The sequence below is a fragment of the Ranitomeya imitator genome, chromosome 1, assembly GCF_032444005.1.
Source record: "Ranitomeya imitator isolate aRanImi1 chromosome 1, aRanImi1.pri, whole genome shotgun sequence".
In the NCBI taxonomy this organism is placed as follows: Eukaryota; Metazoa; Chordata; class Amphibia; order Anura; family Dendrobatidae; genus Ranitomeya; species Ranitomeya imitator.
The window spans coordinates 929,736,402-929,758,583 of NC_091282.1; the positions used below are offsets into that span (position 1 = coordinate 929,736,402).

Here is a 22,182-nt window from a genome sequence, read left to right on the forward strand (position 1 = left end):
TCAACCCTCTCTCAATCTGCCATGTCCACCACCCCCAGTTCTAGTTCCACCATATGCAGCTCTCCAGTCCAGCTCACCCTACAAGAGACTCTCGTTAGGAAAAGAAAGTACTCATCCCATCATCCGCATACACAGGGTTTGAACGCCCACATTGCTAGACTAATCTCGTTAGAGATGATGCTCTACCGTTTGGTTGAAAGCGAAGCTTTCAAAGCCCTGATGGCCTACGCAGTACCACGCTATGACCTACCCAGTCAACACTTCTTTGCGAGAAAAGCCATCCCAGCCCTCCACCAGCATGTCAAAGACCGCATTGTCCATGCACTTAGGCAATCAGTCAGTAGAAGGGTGCACCTCACAACAGATGCATGGACCAGTAGGCATGGCCAGGGACGTTACATGTCCATCACGGCACACTGGGTTAATGTGGTGGATGCAGGGTCCACAGGGGACAGCCATAGTCGGACAGTTCTGCCTAGCCCACAGTCTAGGAAACAGTTGGCTGTAGGCGTTCGCCACCCCTCCTCCAGAAGTGAAAGCTCGTCCACAGAGCGCAGTCGCACGACCACTCCATCCGCAGCTGCCAGTGTTGCACACGAGATGTACCATTATGGAACAGCTAGTGGTAAGCGTCAGCAGGCTGTGCTACAAATGAAGTGTTTGGGCGACAACAGACACCGCGGAAGTACTGGCCGAGTACTTGCAGCAAGAAACTCAGTCATGGCTGGGCAGTGTACTGTTGTGAATTCTGTGGTCAAGCTCCCTCCTGTGGTCATGAGTGGTACTTCGGCTGGTTCTGTCTATGGGCTTCCTCTGGTGGATGTGAGTGGGGCTGCGGCTTCTGAGTTTCCTTCCTCAGGTGATGAGGTTAAGTCGTTAGGTGCTGCTCTATTTAACTCCACCTAGTTCTTTGTTCCTGGCCTCCAGTCAAGGTTCCAGTATTGGTCTGGCTCTCTCCTGGATCGTTCTTGTGGCCTGTCTGCCCTGCATAAGCTAAGTTTTGCTTGTGTTACTTTTGTTTGCTATATTTTCTGTCCAGCTTGCTATATTGATTTTTCTTGCTTGCTGGAAGCTCCGAGATGCAGAGGGAGCACCTCCGTACCGTTAGTCGGTGCGGAGTTTGGTTGTCATCTCGTTATATTCCTATGAAAGTTTCTTCTCCTAAGTTTAAGCCTCGTTTCATTGGTCCGTATAGGATTTCTGAGGTTCTTAATCCTGTGTCTTTTCGTTTGACCCTTCCAGCTTCTTTTTCCATCCATAACGTATTCCATAGGTCATTGTTGCGGAGATACGTGGCACCTGTGGTTCCATCCATTGATCCTCCTGCCCCGGTTTTGGTTGAAGGGGAGTTGGAGTATATACTGGAGAAGATTTTGGATTCTCGTATTTCGAGACGGAAACTTCAGTACCTGGTTAAGTGGAAGGGTTATGGTCAGGAAGATAATTCCTGGGTCTTTGCCTCTGATGTTCATGCTGCCGATCTGGTTCGTGCCTTTCATTTGGCCCATCCTGGTCGGCCTGGGGGCTCTGGTGAGGGTTCGGTGACCCCTCCTCAAGGGGGGGGGGGGGTACTGTTGTGAATTCTGTGGTCAAGCTCCCTCCTGTGGTTATGAGTGGTACTTCGACTGGTTCTGTCTATGAGCTTCCGCTGGTGGATGTGAGTGGGGCTGCGGCTTCTAAGTTTCCTTCCTCAGGTGATGAGGTTAAGTCGTTAGGTGCTGCTCTATTTAACTCCACCTAGTTCTTTGTTCCTGGCCTCCAGTCAATGTTCCAGTATTGGTCTGGCTCTCTCCTGGATCGTTCTTGTGGCCTGTCTGCCCTGCATAAGCTAAGTTTTGCTTGCGTTACTTTTGTTTGCTATATTTTCTGTCCAGCTTGCTATATTGGTTTTTCTTGCTTGCTGGAAGCTCTGAGACGCAGAGGGAGCACCTCCGTACCGTTAGTCGGTGCGGAGGGTCTTTTTGCCCCTCTGCGTGGTTGTTTGTAGGTTTTTGTCCTGACCGCAAAGCTATCTTTCCTATCCTCGGTCTATTCAGTAAGTCGGGCTAAAATCTATTTCTTCTCTGTGTTTGTATTTTCATCTTAACTCACAGTCATTATATGTGGGGGGCTGCCTTTTCCTTTGGGGAATTTCTCTGAGGCAAGGTAGGCTTATTTTTCTATCTTCAGGGCTAGTTAGTTTCTCAGGCTGTGCCGAGTTGCATAGGGAGCGTTAGGCGCAATCCACGGCTACCTCTAGTGTGGTATGATAGGATTAGGGATTGCGGTCAGCAGAGTTCCCACGTCTCAGAGCTCGTCCTATGTTAGTAACTATCAGGTCACTTTGTGTGCTCTTAACCACTAGGTCCATTGTGGTTCTGAATCACCTGTTCATAAGTGTACATTTGAGGCAGGCAAGATAGTCCGTGATAACGGAAGGAATTTTATGGCTGCCATAGCCCTTTCAGAACTGAAACACATTCCTTGCCTGGCTCACACCTTGAACCTGGTGGTGCAGTGCTTCCTCAAAAATTATCCGGAGTTACCAGCCCTGCTCCTGAAGGTGCGAAGACTTTGCTCGCACATTCGCCGGCTGCCCGTACACTACAGCCGTATGCAGAACCATCAGCGATCGCTGAATCTTTCCCAGCACCGCCGAAAAATCTACGTTGCAACAAGGTGGAACTCCACACTGCACATGCTTCAGAGGCTGTGCGAACAGAGGCGTGCTGTCATTTATTTGTGGGAGGATACACATACACGAGCAGGCAGTTGGATGGCAGACATGGCGTTGTCTAGGGTGCAGTGGTCGAAGCTACAAGACCTCTGTCAAGTCCTTCAGTGTTTTGAGGAATGCACACAGCTGGTAAGTGCAGACGACGCCATCATAAGCATGAGCATCCCACTAATGCGTCTGCTGATGCAAAGTTTGACGCACATCAAGGAGCAAGCGTCTGCAGCCGAGGAGGAGGGAAGCCTTGATGACAGTCAGCCATTGTCTGGTCAGGGAACTCTCCTGGGCGAGGTGGCGGACGAAGAGGAGAAGGAGGAAGAGGATGATGGGGATGAATATTTATGGGAGGAGGATGCTTCTCAGGTGGCAATAGAAACTGGTGGCGTTGCAAGGTCAGGTACAAGGTTTTTGCGGGCCACAAGTGAAGTTGATTTGCAAGAAAGTGCTCCTCAACCCAGCACAATCAGTGAATTGACACCTGGAACATTGGCCCACATGGCAGAGTATGCCTTGCGTATCCTAAAAAGGGACCCCGCATTATCAAAATGATGACGATTACTGGTTGGCCTGCCTCCTGGATCCACGATACAAAGGAAAATTACAAAATCTCATGCCACAGGAGAACCTGGAGCAAATATTGGCTACCAAACCAGCAACTCTTGTAGACCGTTTGGTTCAGGCATTCCCAGCACACAGAGGCGGTGATGGTTCTCACACGAGCCGTAGGAGGGCAAAATGGCAGAGGTGTTAGAGGTGCACAAATCCGAAGTGATGTTGGACAGAGGCGTTTTATGACCATGTTGTGGAGTGATTTCGCAATGACCACAGACACGACAGGTACTGCTGCATCAATTCAAAGTGACAGGAGACAGCATTTGTCCAGTATGGTTACCAACTATTTTTCCTCCCTTATCGATGTTCTCCATCACAGGTCATTCCCATTTGATTACTGGGCATCTAAAATAGACACCTGGCCTGAATTGGCAGAATATGCATTACAGGAGCTCGCTTGTCCAGCTGCTAGTGTGCTATCAGAAAGAGTCTTCAGTGCTGCTGGTTCAATACTGACCGAAAAAAGGACACGTCTGGCTACCCGAAATGTTGATGATCTAACCTTCATTAAAATGAACCAATCATGGATTTCAAATTATTTTGCCCCACCTTCCCCTGCTGACACGTAGCTTGCCTGAAAAATGTCTTGCTTTTGGCCTCCTCTTACTGACTGCTCCAATTCCTCCATTTGCAGCTGCTTAATGTCCACCATAGGCCATTTTTGTACCTCCCTATATGGGCTGACTCCCCCCACAGGGCCGTGGTCACCACTTGGTGCAAGCACCCGTGCAAGTGCCGTTTGCCTGGACAGGTGCGTGTGCCCAATCTTGGGCGACGGCACTGGCACAGGGTCCCTCATAGTACAATGAAGTGTCTCTGGTGGTGGTGCACAACCAACGTCAGACACACCGTCGTAATATGAGGGGCCCTATGCCAGTACCGCCGCCCACGAGAGAGTGTTCCCGCCCCCCCCTCCCTCCCCAGCTCGAACAGTGCTCTGCCACTTGCAAAACTTACCTCTCCCTGCTCCACCACTGTGTAATCTGTGCTGTTAAATCCTTCAATGGCACTGCCAATACAAATTTGTTGAATTGATAGATGATAGTAAAAATATACAGGGACCCTGGCCTCCATTTAGACCAGTTAATACTTTGCGCCAACTATCACTGTCTGCTACTCAGCAGAGGAGCCCACCCATGTACCTAGCTATGCCACCAGTTTATTTATGAACATTTTTTGGCTGACATTTAGCCCACTTTATTATTTTGGCCTACTAACTGTGTCAGCCACTTATTACAGTTGTCCTTCACTGAACAAAGCAATGCCGCCTGTGTACTCCCATTACTAATTTTGAACTGCATTTAGCCTACTTACTTACTTGGGCCTAGTAACTGTGTGAGCCTCTCATAACAGTTGTCCTCCGCTGAAAAAAGCTATGCCGCCTGTGTACTCCTGTTACCAATTGTGAACTGCATTTAGCCTACTTTTTTTTATTTTAGTCCTACTAAGTCTGTCTGAGCCACTTATTACAGTTGTCCGCCACTGAACAAAGCAACACCGCCTGTGTACTCCTGTTAGCAATTTTGAACTGCATTTAGCCTATTTATTTGGGCCCAGGTAACTGTCTGCCCCTCATTACAGTTGTCCTCAGCTGAACAAAGCAATGCCGCCTGTTTAGTCCTGTTACCAATTTTGAACTGGATTTAGCCTACTTTCTTATTTGGCCCGTATCTGTGTTTCCTCCTCATCCTGCCCATTGGCCAGCCACTGCTAGAGGAGTCTGCTGGTACATTGACCAAGACCACTACATTCCCCTTGCACTCTACACAGCCAGACTCTGACCCTGCTGAAAGTCAGGTTCCCCTTCCCGCATACTATACCACCTTACACGGGGACAAAGAGGAAGGTGCAGATGAAAGTGCAGGTTCCTTCATCAGGTGGGGGGCATACTCGTTGGCACTGGCACAGGGCCCCTCATAGTATGCAAAAGGGTCTCTGGCAGTGGGAGGCGCCGCCCGCCGTCAAACACACCGCCGTACTATGAGGGGCCCCGTGCCAGTGCCAACTAGTGGCCCCCCCCCCTGCTTGCTCAGGATCGCAGCACTTGCAAAGTTGAAATACTTACCTCTCCCTGCTCCACAGCCGTGATGTATTCTGCGTTTCCTGGGCCCACGAAAATCTTGAGCCAGCCCTACCGCCTCCCCCCCCCACAACTTTAGCCAAATGACCTCCAGTTTTCAATGCCTAACTATTATTATAAAGTAAATTAAGATTGACAAGCTTAAGAAATACGAATTGATGTTTTTGGCATTAAAATGGGCACTGTAGGTGTTTTCCTGTCCTCCACTCACTGCCGACTTTGATTCCCCATTGACTTGCATTGGGTTTCGTGTTTCGTCCGACCCCCGACTTTTCGCAATAATCGGCCGATTTCACCCGACCCGACTTTTGTTAAAGTTGGGTTTTGCGAAACCCGACTCGATCCTAAAAAAGTAAAAGTCGCTCAACTCTACTACTAACATACGGTACTCTGCCCCATGGTCTGTGGGTGACATTTGTAAGCTACTAACGTATGGGTACTCCGCCTCATGGTCTGTGGGTGACATTTGTAAACTGCTAACGTACGGGTACTCTGCCCCATGGTTTGTAGGTGACATTTGTAAGCTGCTAACGTACAGGTACTCTGCCACATGGCCTGTGGGTCACATTTCTAAGCTGCTAACGTACGGTACTCTGCCCCATGGTGTGTGGGTGACATTTGTAAGCTGCTAACATAGAGGTACTCTGCCCCATGGTCTGTGGGTGACATTTGTAAGCTGCTAATGTACGGGTACTCTGCCCCATGGTCTGTGGGTGACATTTGTAAGCTGCTAACATATGGGTACTCTACCCCATGGTCTGTGGGTGACATTTGTAAGCTGCTAACGTACGGGTACTCTGCCCCATGGTCTGTGGGTGACATTTGTAAGCTGCTAACGTACAGGTACTCTGCTCCATGGCCTGTGGGTGACATTAGCAGCTTACAAATTTCACCCAAAGACCATGGGGTAGAATACCCCCCACAGCTCCAAAATGTTTGCTTCAGTAGCGTATGTTTTCAAATACCGCAAATGAAAAGCTTGTAGTGTGATCTTGGATCTATCTGGCAATCCGCAGCGAGGCTTGCTACTTGCAGTCCAGTGAAAAATTGCACCCACAGAGCATGTTTTCACATTTCCCCCACAGAAGATAACAAATTGCACACCCAGACAATGGCCCACAGAACCGCCACAGGCAGGGTTGCAGAGTACACACAGTGGCTTTCGGCAAACTACTGTACTCCTACAGATATGGGTTCAAGAATACATACGGCGCCTTTTGTTTGGTGCAGTACGATGATGGACATTGTTGCCTAAGAGTAGAAAAAATGGTTGCCACACATCACTCCCACTGACTTAGTTGAAGATTCTAAAAAGTTTTGAGTACGCACGGTACTATCACAGAGAAGGGTGCATAGTACACATAGTGTTTTTGTAAAATTGCACGCAAAACCGAATACTGTCCATCGCTACAGCTGTGTTCTATCCCTACGCTAAGCAGAATAGAAATAAAAAATATGAATCTTGAACCAGGAGGAACAGGTCCAAATTGAGGAGGAGGAGATGGACGTAGCGGTATAGGTGGAAGAGGAGGAGATAGCCAACACAGTTTTTTGTGTTTTTTTTTTTTTATATGTGGAAAGGGGCCCCATATGAAACAAATGGCAAATAGAGTTGAAGACTGGCTGGGTGCAGCTTATAGGTTTCTTCCACCGACTCCTCAACCCTGCCCCCCTTATCAGTCTGCACACTGTATAAAGGCGCTACAGTTGGAATCGGGGTTTCGTCATCAGACGTGGTCCACTGACAATGTGCACTAGCTCTCCCATGTACTCATCATCCAACCTAACAAGTGGTTGGGCATCGGTGCACTCATTCTCTTCCACTTCTAGATCAGCGGCAGCCACAGAAGCCCAGCCAGCACAGTCATCAAAAAGCAGAAGAGACTGCTGCATGACTTGGGGCTCAGACTGCTTAACTGATTTGCAAGGGGATGAAAGCCGGATGACCATGGTCCTCAGGTGCCAACTGTGCACTTTCTGCACTGGACTGGGTGGAAGATGATGTGAAGGAACTGGAGCCACACTCTGCCATCCAGTCTAACACCTTCAACATCTTGTGGCCTCAACATTCGTGCAGTGGTATTTGGGATTACGAAAGGACGCATAACGTCCTGTCTCCTGTGTGCAGCAGAGGAAGATGTTGTAGTTGTGCACATAGCAGGTACAGAACCACCACGTTCTCTCCCTGCATCAGCTTCACCACGGCCATGTCCCTTACTTGATGCTCTGCTCATTTGATAATGTAAGCCCGCAGCTGTCTACAGTACAAGTGCATGTAGCTCTTTAAGAGAAAAGTCCAGCAATGCATGTACATGGCCAATCCATTGCTCTGTTACTGGGAATTCCGCTTTTGAATTGTTATGCAAATGAAGCTGTAAATCTGAAGGCTCTGTCATTTGAGCTGTTTTTTCTGCCCTTCCTCCTCTTCCTTGACTGACATCCTCTTTGCTGTGTGACTTCAGGCAAAGGAGCTCTCGGTCACGAAGGAGGAGGCGGCACTGGGCTTGGAATAGAGCTGGTGTGACAGAGGCTTCAGATATAACCTAGTCCTTCAGCCTCATTTTGCATATCAATTCAAACGCTGATTACTCAGTAACGGAGGAACGAATTGGCCGTGTAAGGCACCGCTGAGTTTGACTTGGATAGCTACATGCATAAATAGAATAGTTTGGGGGATGAAATCCTGCTGACAGATTGCCTTTAATGTTTATGGGTTTAGAATGTGATGTACTTACAATGTCTGAAGGTGCAATATGTCGGTGTCCCTATGCTTTTCTCTATATAGTGGATATATAAAAACCGCACTTGGGAATGAGTTTGCTGTGCCCAGTGTTTTGGTGCCAAGCTTTGGACACATCCTAAACACCACACCTGTTCAGTGGTTCTCGCTGTCCACTTTGGTCTCTGGGCTTTCAGGTGAATGGGCCTCAGCTGCAATACCTGACATGGACTATGGATAGGAGAAGTGACTGTTTCTAAAGTACGGGAACCATAACCTTTAATATTATCTGATATTACTTTCTTTTTACTTTTCAGTTACAGAACCAGAGCCTGAAAATGTGAAAAAAGACAAGTAAGTTTAGTCTTTTCTGTTGGCATGTGAGAGCTGTGAATGTTTGTGCTGAAATACTTATGTTCTGGAGCTTAGTCACTGGTCGCATGTGAGCGGTCTGGTCAGTATGGAGTTCTGCATGCCTCCTCGTTCTTACATCCCTGTATGTTGTCGATTTGTCACCCTCCTGTGTATTCCGCATTCTGTAATGTGGCTTGCTACATTATGTGGTGTGAGTAACCACCAAGTTTCAATGGATAAAATATCTTTATTTTTACTTTGTTTTTCCTTTGTCTTTTCCTATCTTTTCTTTCTTTGTAGGGAAAAAGTTCCTGTTCAAATCATTAGCCCAAAGTATACCAAATTGCGAGACTGGCACCATGGTGTCTCAGCCCGTGTTCTAAATGTGCAGTGATCCGCCACACTTTCACATTCATTTCCTGTCTTTTCTAAACTTTTCGTGGCTTTTATTTTCAATGCTGCATTGCTAGGGAAACATTTTGTGTTCTCTCCTTTTATTTATTTATTTTTCTATTTGCTGCATGAAGGCGATATACTTGGCTTCTGATAACCTATATTGAGTTTTCTGCGTGAACGGTTTTCTAAATGAACCTTAAAAATGATGCAATAAAAAGCTTTTTAGTTTAATATTTTAATTCTTTAAACAGATGTAGCAGAGCTTTGTCTATAATTGGGGGTACCGTAATTGTGATGCTATATAAAGCTGCAATTAAATCTACTGTATGCAGGCTTCTACAGCTCATACAGACCTTACTGCCCCTTTTTAACACAATCATCCTCTGAACGGCCAATACTGGAGAAATGTATTCTCACACTTGTACCCAAGTGAGAAGACAACCATGTAAGCCCATGTCATATTGTGATATTTCTTCAAGGGCTTCTACCTTTAATTGGAAGGCTGTTGTTTCCTATTGCATAGCCCTACAGTGGGCTACCTCTCCTATACAGCCTATTGTATAGCCCTACAGTGGGCTACCTCTCCTATACAGCCTATTGTATAGCCCTACAGTGGGCTACCTCTCCTATACTGCTTGTTGTATAGCCCTACAGTGGGCTACCTCTCCTATACAGCCTATTGTATAGCCCTACAGTGGGCTACCTCTCCTATACAGCTTATTGTATAGCCCTACAGTGGGCTACCTCTCCTATACAGCTTATTGTATAGCCCTACAGTGGGATACCTCTCCTATACAGCCTATTGTATAGCCCTACAGTGGGCTACCTCTCCTATACAGCCTACTGTATAGCCCTACAGTGGGCTACCTCTCCTATACAGCCTATTGTATAGCCCTACAGTGGGCTACCTCTCCTATACAGCCTACTGTATAGCCCTACAGTGGGCTACCTCTCCTATACAGCCTACTGTATAGCCCTACAGTGGGCTACCTCTCCTATACAGCCTATTGTATAGCCCTACAGTGGGCTACCTCTCCTATACAGCCTATTGTATAGCCCTACAGTGGGCTACCTCTCCTATACAGCTTATTGTATAGCCCTACAGTGGGATACCTCTCCTATACAGCCTATTGTATAGCCCTACAGTGGGCTACCTCTCCTATACAGTCTATTGTATAGCCCTACAGTGGGCTACCTCTCCTATACAGCCTATTGTATAGCCCTACAGTGGGCTACCTCTCCTATACAGCTTATTGTATAGCCCTACAGTGGGCTACCTCTCCTATACAGCCTACTGTATAGCCCTACAGTGGGATACCTCTCCTATACAGCTTATTGTATAGCCCTACAGTGGGATACCTCTCCTATACAGCCTATTGTATAGCCCTACAGTGGGCTACCTCTCCTATACAGCTTATTGTATAGCCCTACAGTGGGCTACCTCTCCTATACAGCCTACTGTATAGCCCTACAGTGGGCTACCTCTCCTATACAGCTTATTGTATAGCCCTACAGTGGGATACCTCTCCTATACAGCCTATTGTATAGCCCTACAGTGGGCTACCTCTCCTATACAGCCTACTGTATAGCCCTACAGTGGGCTACCTCTCCTATACAGCCTATTGTATAGCCCTACAGTGGGCTACCTCTCCTATACAGCCTACTGTATAGCCCTACAGTGGGCTACCTCTCCTATACAGCCTACTGTATAGCCCTACAGTGGGCTACCTCTCCTATACAGCCTATTGTATAGCCCTACAGTGGGCTACCTCTCCTATACAGCCTATTGTATAGCCCTACAGTGGGCTACCTCTCCTATACAGCTTATTGTATAGCCCTACAGTGGGATACCTCTCCTATACAGCCTATTGTATAGCCCTACAGTGGGCTACCTCTCCTATACAGCCTATTGTATAGCCCTACAGTGGGCTACCTCTCCTATACAGCCTATTGTATAGCCCTACAGTGGGCTACCTCTCCTATACAGCTTATTGTATAGCCCTACAGTGGGATACCTCTCTCATACAGCCTGTTGTATAGTCCTACAGTGGGCTACCTCTCCTATACAGCTTATTGTATAGCCCTACAGTGGGATACCTCTCCCTTACAGCCCTGTCCACACTGGCCAACTCTGAGCCCACTGATTGTGTCCCCCCAGGATAACTATAATGAGGGCACGGATGCTAACTTTCACTGTGTTGGTTTCTGGCAAAAGCTGTTTGATAAACTGCCTACAAGGCAAGGGACCCTACTCACTAAGGAAAGATTCGCTGGTGTGGTGGGCACCCATGCAACTCCGCAGCATCTAGCATCCATCTCTGCAGTTTCCAGAATCCATCTGTAGGAGTTCCCAGTGATCATCCCCACAGCCAGCTGTCACCCACTACTGACCATGACCGGATCCAGTGAGGGGGGGCACTGTTGCTATGGTAGGATCAGCTGAAGCTCCAATGACAACTGTCCATGAATGAATGGATGGTGATGTCTCCAAGCCCCGGGGTGGATAAGTGTAACAGTAGCCTGTTTTTTGTGAAACTGGAGGGGAGCTTTCAGGCTGCTTTCACACTGTGTCTTGGTATGCATTTGTTGATCCAGTCAGGGCTTGCGTCCAAACCCGCGCAAAACAGGATTCAGGCATGTGCACCGACGGGGCCATAGACTGTAATGGTGCCGACTGAACGTGTGCATCATATTCGGGCGTATACGCCTACTAGAGGAGGACACTGACCTAGTAGACTGCATGTAGGTGGCCAAAACAGAGAAATGGCGGCTGACAGCACAACTGACAAAAACGGACACCCGTCCTATTTCCACGGTACCCAAGTGGAAGAGTACATACCATGAGTTGAAGTGAAGGACAGCATCCAATCCAGGTGAAAAATGTCCTCTTTATTGTGCCATAAAGCACAATAAAGAGGAATTTTTTCACCTGGATTGGATGCTGTCCTTCACTTCAACTCATGCATGTGAGTGGCCGTCTCCAGTAGGCGTACATGGCCGAATATGATACATGTTCTGTTGGCACCATTAGTCTATGGCCCCATCGGCGCATACCCCCGAATCCTGTTTTACAGGTATTCGGACATTAAACTTCAACAGGACCAAAGAACAGATGCCAAAATGCAGTGTGAAAGCACCCTAGGGAAAACTCAGTCTGAACAGGGCCCAGTTCATACATGCAGTGAATCCGAGCTGCAGATGCTGTGTGCTGTGGTTCTCCAGGGCGCGGTGTCCTGCAGCTTTCTTTACATTTTAAAAAATCATCAGAATTGGGAGTGCCCTGTACTTGATGCCATTTAATGGTTAACTGAAAAGATAGCAACACGACTAGCCTTCAAGACTACTCCGGTCTCCAACTTATTTCCGCTTTTTACCCCATTTACATATTTAATGCTCACTTCAGCTCTGCTACATCTGTGCACATGTGAACATGCGCTGCTGCTGTAATGTATATTGTTGTATAAACTAAACCTGAGACGGGGAATGTGATGCATGTGTATTGTCTGGGTGCTACAATGTGGAAAACCTACTAAGGCTATGTGCACACGTTGCAGATTTGACTGCAGATTCTGCATTTCTTAGCAGAAAACGCAGGTCAGAATCTGCGCCTTTAATGTTGCATGCTGATCGGTTTTCATCAAGGACGCAGTTTCCGCTATTATTCTCCTATCTTCTATTGGGTTTTTTGGCCATTAAAGTGACTGATCGTATGTGAAAGGTGCTGCAAGTTGTGGGATTTCTTCCATTGGCAGTGGGTTTCATGAAAGTGTGCAGCTGAGTGGATAACGATATTTTTGTCTATTCTCTTCGGAAAAGGCCGGTTCAGTGCATGTATTTGAGATTTGGGTTTGCCTTGGGGCCATGGTGACAACTTTGAGAGTTGGACAGAAAAGTAGCATGTGTTTTTTTTAGATAAGGCTGCCTGTGATGTGCATGAATATAATTTGTAGCTTGAAACTGCATGCCATTATTTAGCCCAAATGAATATTATTTGCATCTGTACATATATCTGAGGCTATAGCCTGCTCAGGCTGTGATTTGATAATGTCTTTACTGTGTAAAAACACATTTGGTGCTATTAAATGACTTTAAACTTCCAAAGTGTAAATCTGACAGAAGCGCTAGGACAAGATGTTTCTGGTTTTAAAGGGGTTATCCCAAGAGTAAGTATATTTATTGTGCAGATTAAGAAAAATTGTAATATTGCCAATTAAAGGCTTTTAAGAAAAACTAACAAATTATGATGCTTACTTGCATAGCATTGCGCCATCCTGGTGTTCAAAAAGTATATCAATGTGCAGGTCCATTGGAGTGGATTGCTGATGGCCACTCAGTCACTCTTCCGCCATTCATATTCTTGGTATAGTGATCCTCTGTTCGCCGGACAGCAGCTTACACAAGAATTGCTTTCATCCTGCAGAGTCTGTACAGTAACATGGTAATATATTGCAAAGCTAAGACTGCCACTGGGGATTGACGTATGAGCACGGATCTCTTCTATAGACTCAAGGATATAATTCTTATTTAACTATGTGCAAGGGAATACATTGGGAACTTTATGGCTGTCCGAGGGAGAAGGAGATTGACTGGGGACTATGTTTACGGCTGCTAGAGAGGGAAGTAGACTGACACGCAACTTATTGATGACTACATTTACAACTACCAGAGGGAGAAGGAAACTAAGAAACTTGCTGGGGACTACATTTATGGCGGCTAAAAAAGGAAGGAAACTGGGACTGTCCACAGTAACTAGGAGGGGAGTAGAGTGTGTACCAGCATGGAGAGAAAGACATGTAAAATGCAAGGGTGTAGGGGACTGTAGGCAGAAAACTGAGAATTGAGTAATGTTACACTGCCCACCAGCCTGTATAACAATAGCGCAGCCTTGCAGTGTTTAGCGGGCACAGAGGGCAAAAAGCTGAAATGGCATATTTTCTTGGTGGAAGCTGGGCAAGACTTTTTTTTTTTTTTTAATAAGGTAAATCCTGGAATAACAGGCCTGTGATCTTGGCAGTATACATCTTTAGTTCTATCCTTCACTTGTACATCTTGATGTAATATAATGTATTATAATTTTGTCTGTTACCAAATAAAGTGTATTTCCTGTTATCTATGTGTAAAATCTCATTATTGATCCGTGTGTGCCTAAGGGTTAAATCTACCATAGAACACGGACAAGTGGTATCTGATGCTTTATCCGATATCGGCCCAATGATACACTATGGAGCGGTGCATATCTGCAATTTATTTCTCATGCCAACTTTGCATGTGAAAACTGTCCCAGAATGCTGCGAGTGGCTCTGATATTCGGACCATGTGCAGCCATATAAGTTTGAGTACAGCGCACAGAGACAATGGAGAACATTGAGAAATTACGTTCTCCATCCTCTCAACACCTGTGATGGGATTCTCCCAAACTGGGTCTGATTCTCCCACATTAGAGAACATATGGCAGTGTGAGTGAGCCCTAATAGTGAATACTTTCTGTCCATTTTAAACATCATAAATGAAATCTTGTGAAAATCCTGATACAATAAAGGACCTCCTGATCCTCCTGTTCTAGTGTTCTTCTAGTGTCACCTTAAGAAGTCTTCAGGAAGGTCCTAATAAGTATAAGCGATCAGCTGCTAAGTGTAGGGAGACTGACAAATGAGAAACCTTGGACACAGGTGTAGTCGCTCACTGTGCACCTTGCTGATTTATTTGTTAACGTTTGGGAAATGTAAGTTTGTCACTCAACAGTTTCTCTCTATAATCATTTATTAGTGTTGTACACCAACATTTTCAATAAATTTTCTCGTGAAAGTTGTGCAACTCAAGACTAGCACAACTTCTGCTTTAATATTAAAGCAAAGTTCTCAAATTCTTAAATTGCTTTAATTAGACAGCATAAAAATAAGCAAAATTGCAATGGACTTTACTTTACTTGTCTGTCATTCCATTCTGCTGTAATGAGCGCTTTTAGCTTCCATAGTGAACATATCGTTTCCATAGAGCTCAGCCTCCAGAACCTGGCAGAGTGTGTAGTAGCTATATTCCAGAGAGGAGTTAACTCTTAGCATACCAGTAACCTCTCTTAAGCCCATTGATGTCTTTATAGCCATTGTTCTGGAGGAAAAAAATGTGGCTGTAGCAGCAGTGCCTGCACAGTAGCATCTATCAGCAAGTGGATAGATGCTGCTGTGCAAGTGCCGCCATCAGTGCCATATTGCTGCAGCCACATTGTTTTCCCCCAGCAAAATGACGGTGCTTGCGCAGTAGCATCTATTGGCAAGTGATAGATGCTGTAGGAAAAAAAATTGGCTTCAGCTAAGTGGCCCTGGCACTTGCGGGGTAACACTTATTGTTAAGAGATGGATTAAACTACACAGTTGCTGCCGCCATTTTACTGGAGGTGATTTTTTTTTTTTCGAACCCTACAATAGTAAATGCATTATGGTAAATAGGAGGCAGGTCAATGAAGGATCAGTGACCTGTCATAAGCCCATACAGATGCATATGTAAGCAGGGCACCACATAAAGCCCCGCCCCGAAGCACGAGAATCTCATTAACTCAAAACTGGAAATACAGATTAAGCAACAACCACAAGATGGATTTAATCAACCAAGGTATTATTTTAATCAGCATAACATCGCCAACCTGACAGCGTCTATAGTTTACTTAGCAAAGTCTTGGTGACAAGTTCGCTTTAAGAGACAACTGGAAAATAGCCATTTAAGTTGCAGCATTGTTACCGGTCTTTGATTTCTTAATGTTCAAAAGTTGCCGCAAGTATAGCAGTTTCACAGTTTTTCCTAGGTCAGTTTTGGACTAGCATATTTTTGTGCCTATATTAGAATCAAAGCCCCATCTGAGCGCAAACCGCCAGTTTTCGTAGTGGTCTTGTAAGATGACAATTTTAACTGTGGTTATAGCTTGGAGATGTATACAGATGGGTCATTCCTTACCTTTCTTTTTGGCTCCACATAGGCCAATTGCATTATTCTGGAGATGTTTATGTGGCCTTCTAGGGGTCGTGATGTGAATAGAAGCCTGTCGAGGGCGTTACTAGTACTCTGAGATACCATAGTGTATTGAATTTGTTGTATGAGAATTTAGGGTCCTCCAATGAAATTTGTGAAAAGTTAAAAGGTACACACATCTGTTTATGATGTACAATAACAAATTGTATTGTGGTACCGTGTTAGCCAGAATGATGACAGATTCTGTCATCATTGGGCAGAAAAATATTCACACATCTGTTTAAAATGTTTTATTTTAGGAGGTGGTATACTTTTTTTTTTTTTTTTTTTGCAAATACCTTTCTTTGGTAACCCATAGTAGATATATAGATGATCATGTCGAAGGTTGTCTATACAATGCCTACAAGTAGTATTCAACCCCCTGCAGATTTAGCAGGTTTAATAAGATGCAAATAAGTTAGAGCCTTCAAACTTCAAACAAGAGCAGGATTTATTAACAGATGCATAAATCTTACAAACCAAAAAGTTTTGTTGCTCAGTTAAATTTTTATAAATTTTAAACATAAAAGTGTGGGTCAATTATTATTCAACCCTAGGTTTAATATTTTGTGGAATAACCTTTGTTTGCAATTACAGCTAATAATCATCTTTTATAAGACCTGATCAGGCCGGCACAGGTCTCTGGAGTTATTTTGGCCCACTCCTCCATGCAGATCTTCTCCAAGTTATCTAGGTTCTTTGGGTGTCTCATGTGGACTTTAATCTTGAGCTCCTTCCACAAGTTTTCAATTGGGTTAAGGTCAGGAGACTGACTAGGCCACTGCAACACCTTGATTTTTTGCCTCTTGAACCAGGCCTTGGTTTTCTTGGCTGTGTGCTTTGGGTCGTTGTCTTGTTGGAAGATGAAATGACGACCCATCTTAAGATCCTTGATGGAGGAGCGGAGGTTCTTGGCCAAAATCTCCAGGTAGGCCGTGCTATCCATCTTCCCATGGATGCGGACCAGATGGCCAGGCCCCTTGGCTGAAAAACAGCCCCACAGCATGATGCTGCCACCACCATGCTTGACTGTAGGGATGGTATTCTTGGGGTCGAATGCAGTGCCATCCAGTCTCCAAACATCACGTGTGTGGTTGGCACCAAAGATCTCATCAGACCAGAGAACCTTGAACCAGTCAGTCTCAGAGTCCTCCAAGTGATCATGAGCAAACTGTAGACGAGCCTTGACATGATGCTTTGAAAGTAAAGGTACCTTACGGGCTCGTCTGGAACGGAGACCATTGCGGTGGAGTACGTTACTTATGGTATTGACTGAAACCAATGTCCCCACTGCCATGAGATCTTCCCGGAGCTCCTTCCTTGTTGTCCTTGGGTTAGCCTTGACTCTTCGGACAAGCCTGGCCTCGGCACGGGAGGAAACTTTTTTAAAGGCTGTCCAGGCCGTGGAAGGCTAACAGTAGTTCCATAAGCCTTCCACTTCTGGATGATGCTCCCAACAGCGGAGACAGGTAGGCCCAACTCCTTGGAAAGGGTTTTGTACCCCTTGCCAGCCTTGTGACCCTCCACGATCTTGTCTCTGATGGCCTTGGAATGCTCCTTTGTCTTTCCCATGTTGACTGTTGTGAATTCTGTGGCAGAGCTCCCTCCTGTGGTCACAAGTGGTACTTCGGCTGATTCTCTCTGTGAGCTTCTGTTGGTGGAGGGAAGTGGTACTGCGGCTTCTGAGTTTCCTCCCTCAGGTGATCTGGTGAGGTCGTTAGGTGCTTCTCTACTTAACTCCACCTAATGCTTTGATCCTGGCTTCCTGTCAATGTTCCAGTGTTGGACTTGCTTTTCCCTGGATCATTCCTGTGGCCTGCTGCTCTGCATAGCTAAGTTCTTCTTTGCTATTTGTTTGCTATTTTTTCTGTCCAGCTTGTCTAATCTGTTGCTGGAAGCTCTGGGACGCAAAGGGTGTACCTCCGTGCCATTAGTTCGGTACGGAGGGTCTTTTTGCCCCTTTGTATGGTTTTCTTTAGGGTTTTGTGTAGACCGCAAAGTTACCTTTTCTATCCTCGATCTGTTAAGAAAGTCGGGCCTGACTTTTCTGAATCTATTTCATCTCTACGTTTGTCTTTTCATCTTAACTCAGTCATTATATGTGGGGGGCTGCCTTTTCCTTTGGGGTATTTCTCTGAGGCAAGGTAGGCTTATTTGCTATCTTCAGGCTAGTTAGTTTCTCAGGCTGTGCCGAGTTGCATAGGCAGAGTTAGGCGCAATCCACGGCTGCCTCTAGTGGTGTTTGGAGAGGATTAGGAATTGCGGTCTGCAGAGTTCCCACGTCTCAGAGCTCGTTCTATGATTTTGGGTTATTGTCAGATCACTGTATGTGCTCTGACCGCTATGTCCATTGTAGTACTGAATTGCCTTTCATAACAGTACAGGAAGCCAAAAGTACTAATGATTCTCAATAGAGGGAAAAAGGAAGTTCTGAGACCATTTTTTTTCTTCTTTGCACTGTGTTTTGCTTTTTTTTTTTCCCCTAGACATTTGGGTGGTTCAGTACACAGGTGTAGCGATGGACATTAGAAGTCTGTCTTCATTTGTGGATCAGCTCTCGGCAAGAGTACAAAAGATTCAAGACACTATTGATCAGAAAGCTATGTTGGAACCAAGAATTCCTATTCCTGATTTGTTTTTTGGAGATAGAACTAAGTTTCTGAGTTTCAAAAATAATTGTAAATTATTTCTGGCCTTGAAACCTCGCTCCTCTGGTGATCCAGTTCAACAGGTTTTGATTGTTATTTCTTTTTTGCGCGGCAACCCTCAGGACTGGGCATTTTCTCTTGCGCCAGGAGATCCTGCATTGAGTAATATCGATGCGTTTTTCCTGGCGCTCGGATTGCTGTACGATGAACCTAATTCAGTGGATCAGGCAGAGAAAAATTTGCTGGCGCTTTGTCAGGGTCAGGATGAGATAGAGGTATATTGTCAGAAATTTAGAAAGTGGTCCGTGCTCACTCAATGGAATGAATCTGCGCTGGCAGCTATGTTCAGAAAGGGTCTCTCTGAAGCCCTTAAGGATGTCATGGTGGGATTTCCTATGCCTGCTGGTTTGAATGAGTCTATGTCTTTGGCCATTCAGATCGGTCGACGCTTGCGTGAGCGTAAATCTGTGCACCATTTAAACGGCAAGAACACAGACGTCTGAATGGGCTGTGTTTCTACTGTGGTGATTCCACTCATGCTATCTCTGATTGTCCTAAGCGCACTAAGCGGTTCGCTAGGTCTGCCACCATTGGTACGGTACAGTCAAAATTTCTTCTGTCCGTTACCTTGATCTGCTCTTTGTCATCGTATTCTGTCATGGCATTTGTGGATTCAGGCGCTGCCCTGAATTTGATGGACTTGGAGTATGCTAAGCGTTGTGGGTTTCTCTTAGAGCCCTTGCAGTGTCCTATTCCATTGAGAGGAATTGATGCCACGCCTTTGGCCAAGAATAAGCCTCAATACTGGACCCAGCTGAACATGTGCATGGCTCCTGCACATCAGGAGGTTATTCGCTTTCTGGTGTTGCATAATCTGCATGATGTGGTCGTGTTGGGGTTGCCATGGCTACAAGCCCATAATCCAGTATTAGATTGGAAATCCATGTCGGTGTCCAGCTGGGGTTGTCAGGGGGTACATGGTGATGTTCCATTTCTGTCAATTTCGTCATCCACCCCTTCTGAGGTTCCAGAGTTCTTGTCTGATTACCGGGATGTATTTGATGAGCCTAAGTCCGATGCCCTACCTCCGCATAGGGATTGTGATTGTGCTATCAATTTGATTCCTGGTAGTAAATTCCCAAAAGGTCGACTGTTTAATTTATCCGTGCCTGAGCACGCCGCTATGCGCAGTTATGTGAAGGAATCCCTGGAGAAGGGGCATATTCGCCCGTCATCGTCACCATTAGGAGCAGGGTTCTTTTTTGTAGCCAAGAAGGATGGTTCGCTGAGACCTTGTATAGATTACCGCCTTCTAAATAAGATCACGGTTAAATTTCAGTACCCCTTGCCATTGTTATCTGATTTGTTTGCTCGGATTAAGGGGGCTAGTTGGTTCACCAAGATAGATCTTCGTGGTGCGTATAATCTGGTGCGAATCAGGCGAGGAGATGAATGGAAAACTGCATTTAATACGCCCGAGGGTCATTTTGAGTATCTAGTGATGCCATTCGGACTTGCCAATGCTCCATCAGTGTTTCAGTCCTTTATGCATGACATCTTCCGAGAGTACCTGGATAAATTCCTGATTGTGTACTTGGATGACATTTTGATCTTCTCGGATGATTGGGAGTCTCATGTGAAGCAGGTCAGAACCGTTTTTCAGGTCCTGCGTGCTAATTCTTAGTTTGTGAAGGGATCAAAGTGTCTCTTTGGTGTGCAGAAGGTTTCATTTTTGGGGTTCATCTTTTCCCCTTCTACTATCGAGATGGATCCTGTTAAGGTCCAAGCCATCCATGATTGGACTCAGCCGACATCTCTGAAAAGTCTGCAAAAGTTCCTGGGCTTTGCTAATTTTTATCGTCGCTTCATCTGCAATTTTTCTAGTATTGCCAAACCATTGACCGATTTGACCAAGAAGGGTGCTGATTTGGTCAATTGGTCTTCTGCTGCTGTGGAGGCTTTTCAAGAGTTGAAGCGTCGTTTTTCTTGTGCCCCTGTGTTGTGTCAACCAGATGTTTCTCTTCCGTTCCAGGTCGAGGTTGATGCTTCTGAGATTGGAGCAGGGGCTGTTTTGTCGCAGAGAGGTTCTGATTGCTCAGTGATGAAACCATGCGCTTTTTTTCCAGGAAGTTTTCGCCTGCTGAGCGAAATTATGATGTGGGCAACCGAGAGTTGCTGGCCATGAAGTGGGCATTCGAGGAGTGGCGTCATTGGCTTGAAGGAGCTAAGCATCGCGTGGTGGTATTGACTGATCATAAGAACTTGACTTATCTCGAGTCTGCTAAGCGGTTGAATCCTAGACAGGCTCGTTGGTCGCTGTTTTTTGCCCGTTTTGACTTTGTGATTTCGTACCTTCCGGGCTCTAAAAATGTGAAGGCGGATGCTCTGTCTAGTTGTTTTATGCCCGACTCTCCGGGTTTGTCTGAGCCGGCGGGTATCCTCAAGGAAGGAGTAATTGTGTCTGCCATCTCCCCTGATTTGCGGCGGGTGCTGCAAAAATTTCAGGCTAATAAACCTGATCGTTGTCCAGCGGAGAGACTGTTTGTCCCTGATAGGTGGACCAATAAAGTTATCTCTGAGGTTCATTGTTCGGTGTTGGCTGGTCATCCTGGAATCTTTGGTACCAGAGAGTTGGTGGCTAGATCCTTTTGGTGGCCGTCTCTGTCGAGGGATGTGCGTGTTTTTGTGCAGTCCTGTGGGATTTGTGCTCGGGCTAAGCCCTGCTGTTCTCGTGCCAGTGGGTTGCTTTTGCCCTTGCCGGTCCCGAAGAGGCCCTGGACACATCTCTATGGATTTTATTTCTGATCTTCCCGTTTCTCAAAAGATGTCAGTCATTTGGGTGGTCTGTGATCGCTTTTCTAAGATGGTCCATCTGGTACCCTTGTCTAAATTGCCTTCCTCCTCTGATTTGGTGCCATTGTTCTTCCAGCATGTGGCTCGTTTACATGGCATTCCAGAGAATATCGTTTCTGACAGAGGTTCCCAGTTTGTTTCAAAGTTTTGGCGAGCCTTTTGTGGTAGGATGGGCATTGACTTGTCTTTTTCCTCGGCTTTCCATCCTCAGACTAATGGCCAGACCGAACGAACCAATCAGACCTTGGAAACATATCTGAGATGCTTTGTTTCTGCCGATCAGGATGACTGGGTGTCCTTTTTGCCTTTGGCTGAGTTCGCCCTTAATAATCGGGCCAGCTCGGCTACCTTGGTTTCGCCATTTTTCTGCAATTCTGGGTTCCATCCTCGTTTCTCTTCAGGACAGGTTGAGTCTTCGGACTGTCCTGGTGTGGATACTGTGGTGGACAGGTTGCAGCAGATTTGGACTCATGTAGTGGACAATTTGACCTTGTCCCAGGAGAAGGCTCAACGTTTTGCTAATCGCAGACGCCGTGTGGGTCCCCGACTTCGTGTTGGGGATCTGATTTGGTTATCTTCTCGTCATATTCCTATGAAGGTTTCCTCTCCTAAGTTTAAACCTCGTTTCATTGGTCCGTATAGGATTTCTGAGGTTCTTAATCCTGTGTCTTTTCGTCTGACCCTTCCAGATTCTTTTTCCATACATAACGTATTCCATAGGTCATTGTTGCGGAGATACGTGGCACCTATGGTTCCATCTGTTGATCCTCCTGCCCCGGTTTTGGTGGAGGGGGAGTTGGAGTAT

General features: G+C 46.0%; 1 protein-coding gene across 2 annotated transcripts in view; it reads left to right on the forward strand.

Moving 5' to 3' along the window:
* PDLIM5 (PDZ and LIM domain 5) overlaps window positions 1–22,182 on the forward strand; it is a 426,156-nt gene that overhangs the window by 271,335 nt on the left and 132,639 nt on the right. For both annotated transcript variants that reach the window (XM_069743580.1, XM_069743581.1), the window contains exon 7: window positions 8,442–8,478. In XM_069743580.1, the coding sequence (XP_069599681.1) occupies window positions 8,442–8,478 (37 nt within the window). The remainder of the gene's footprint in view (window positions 1–8,441; window positions 8,479–22,182) is intronic.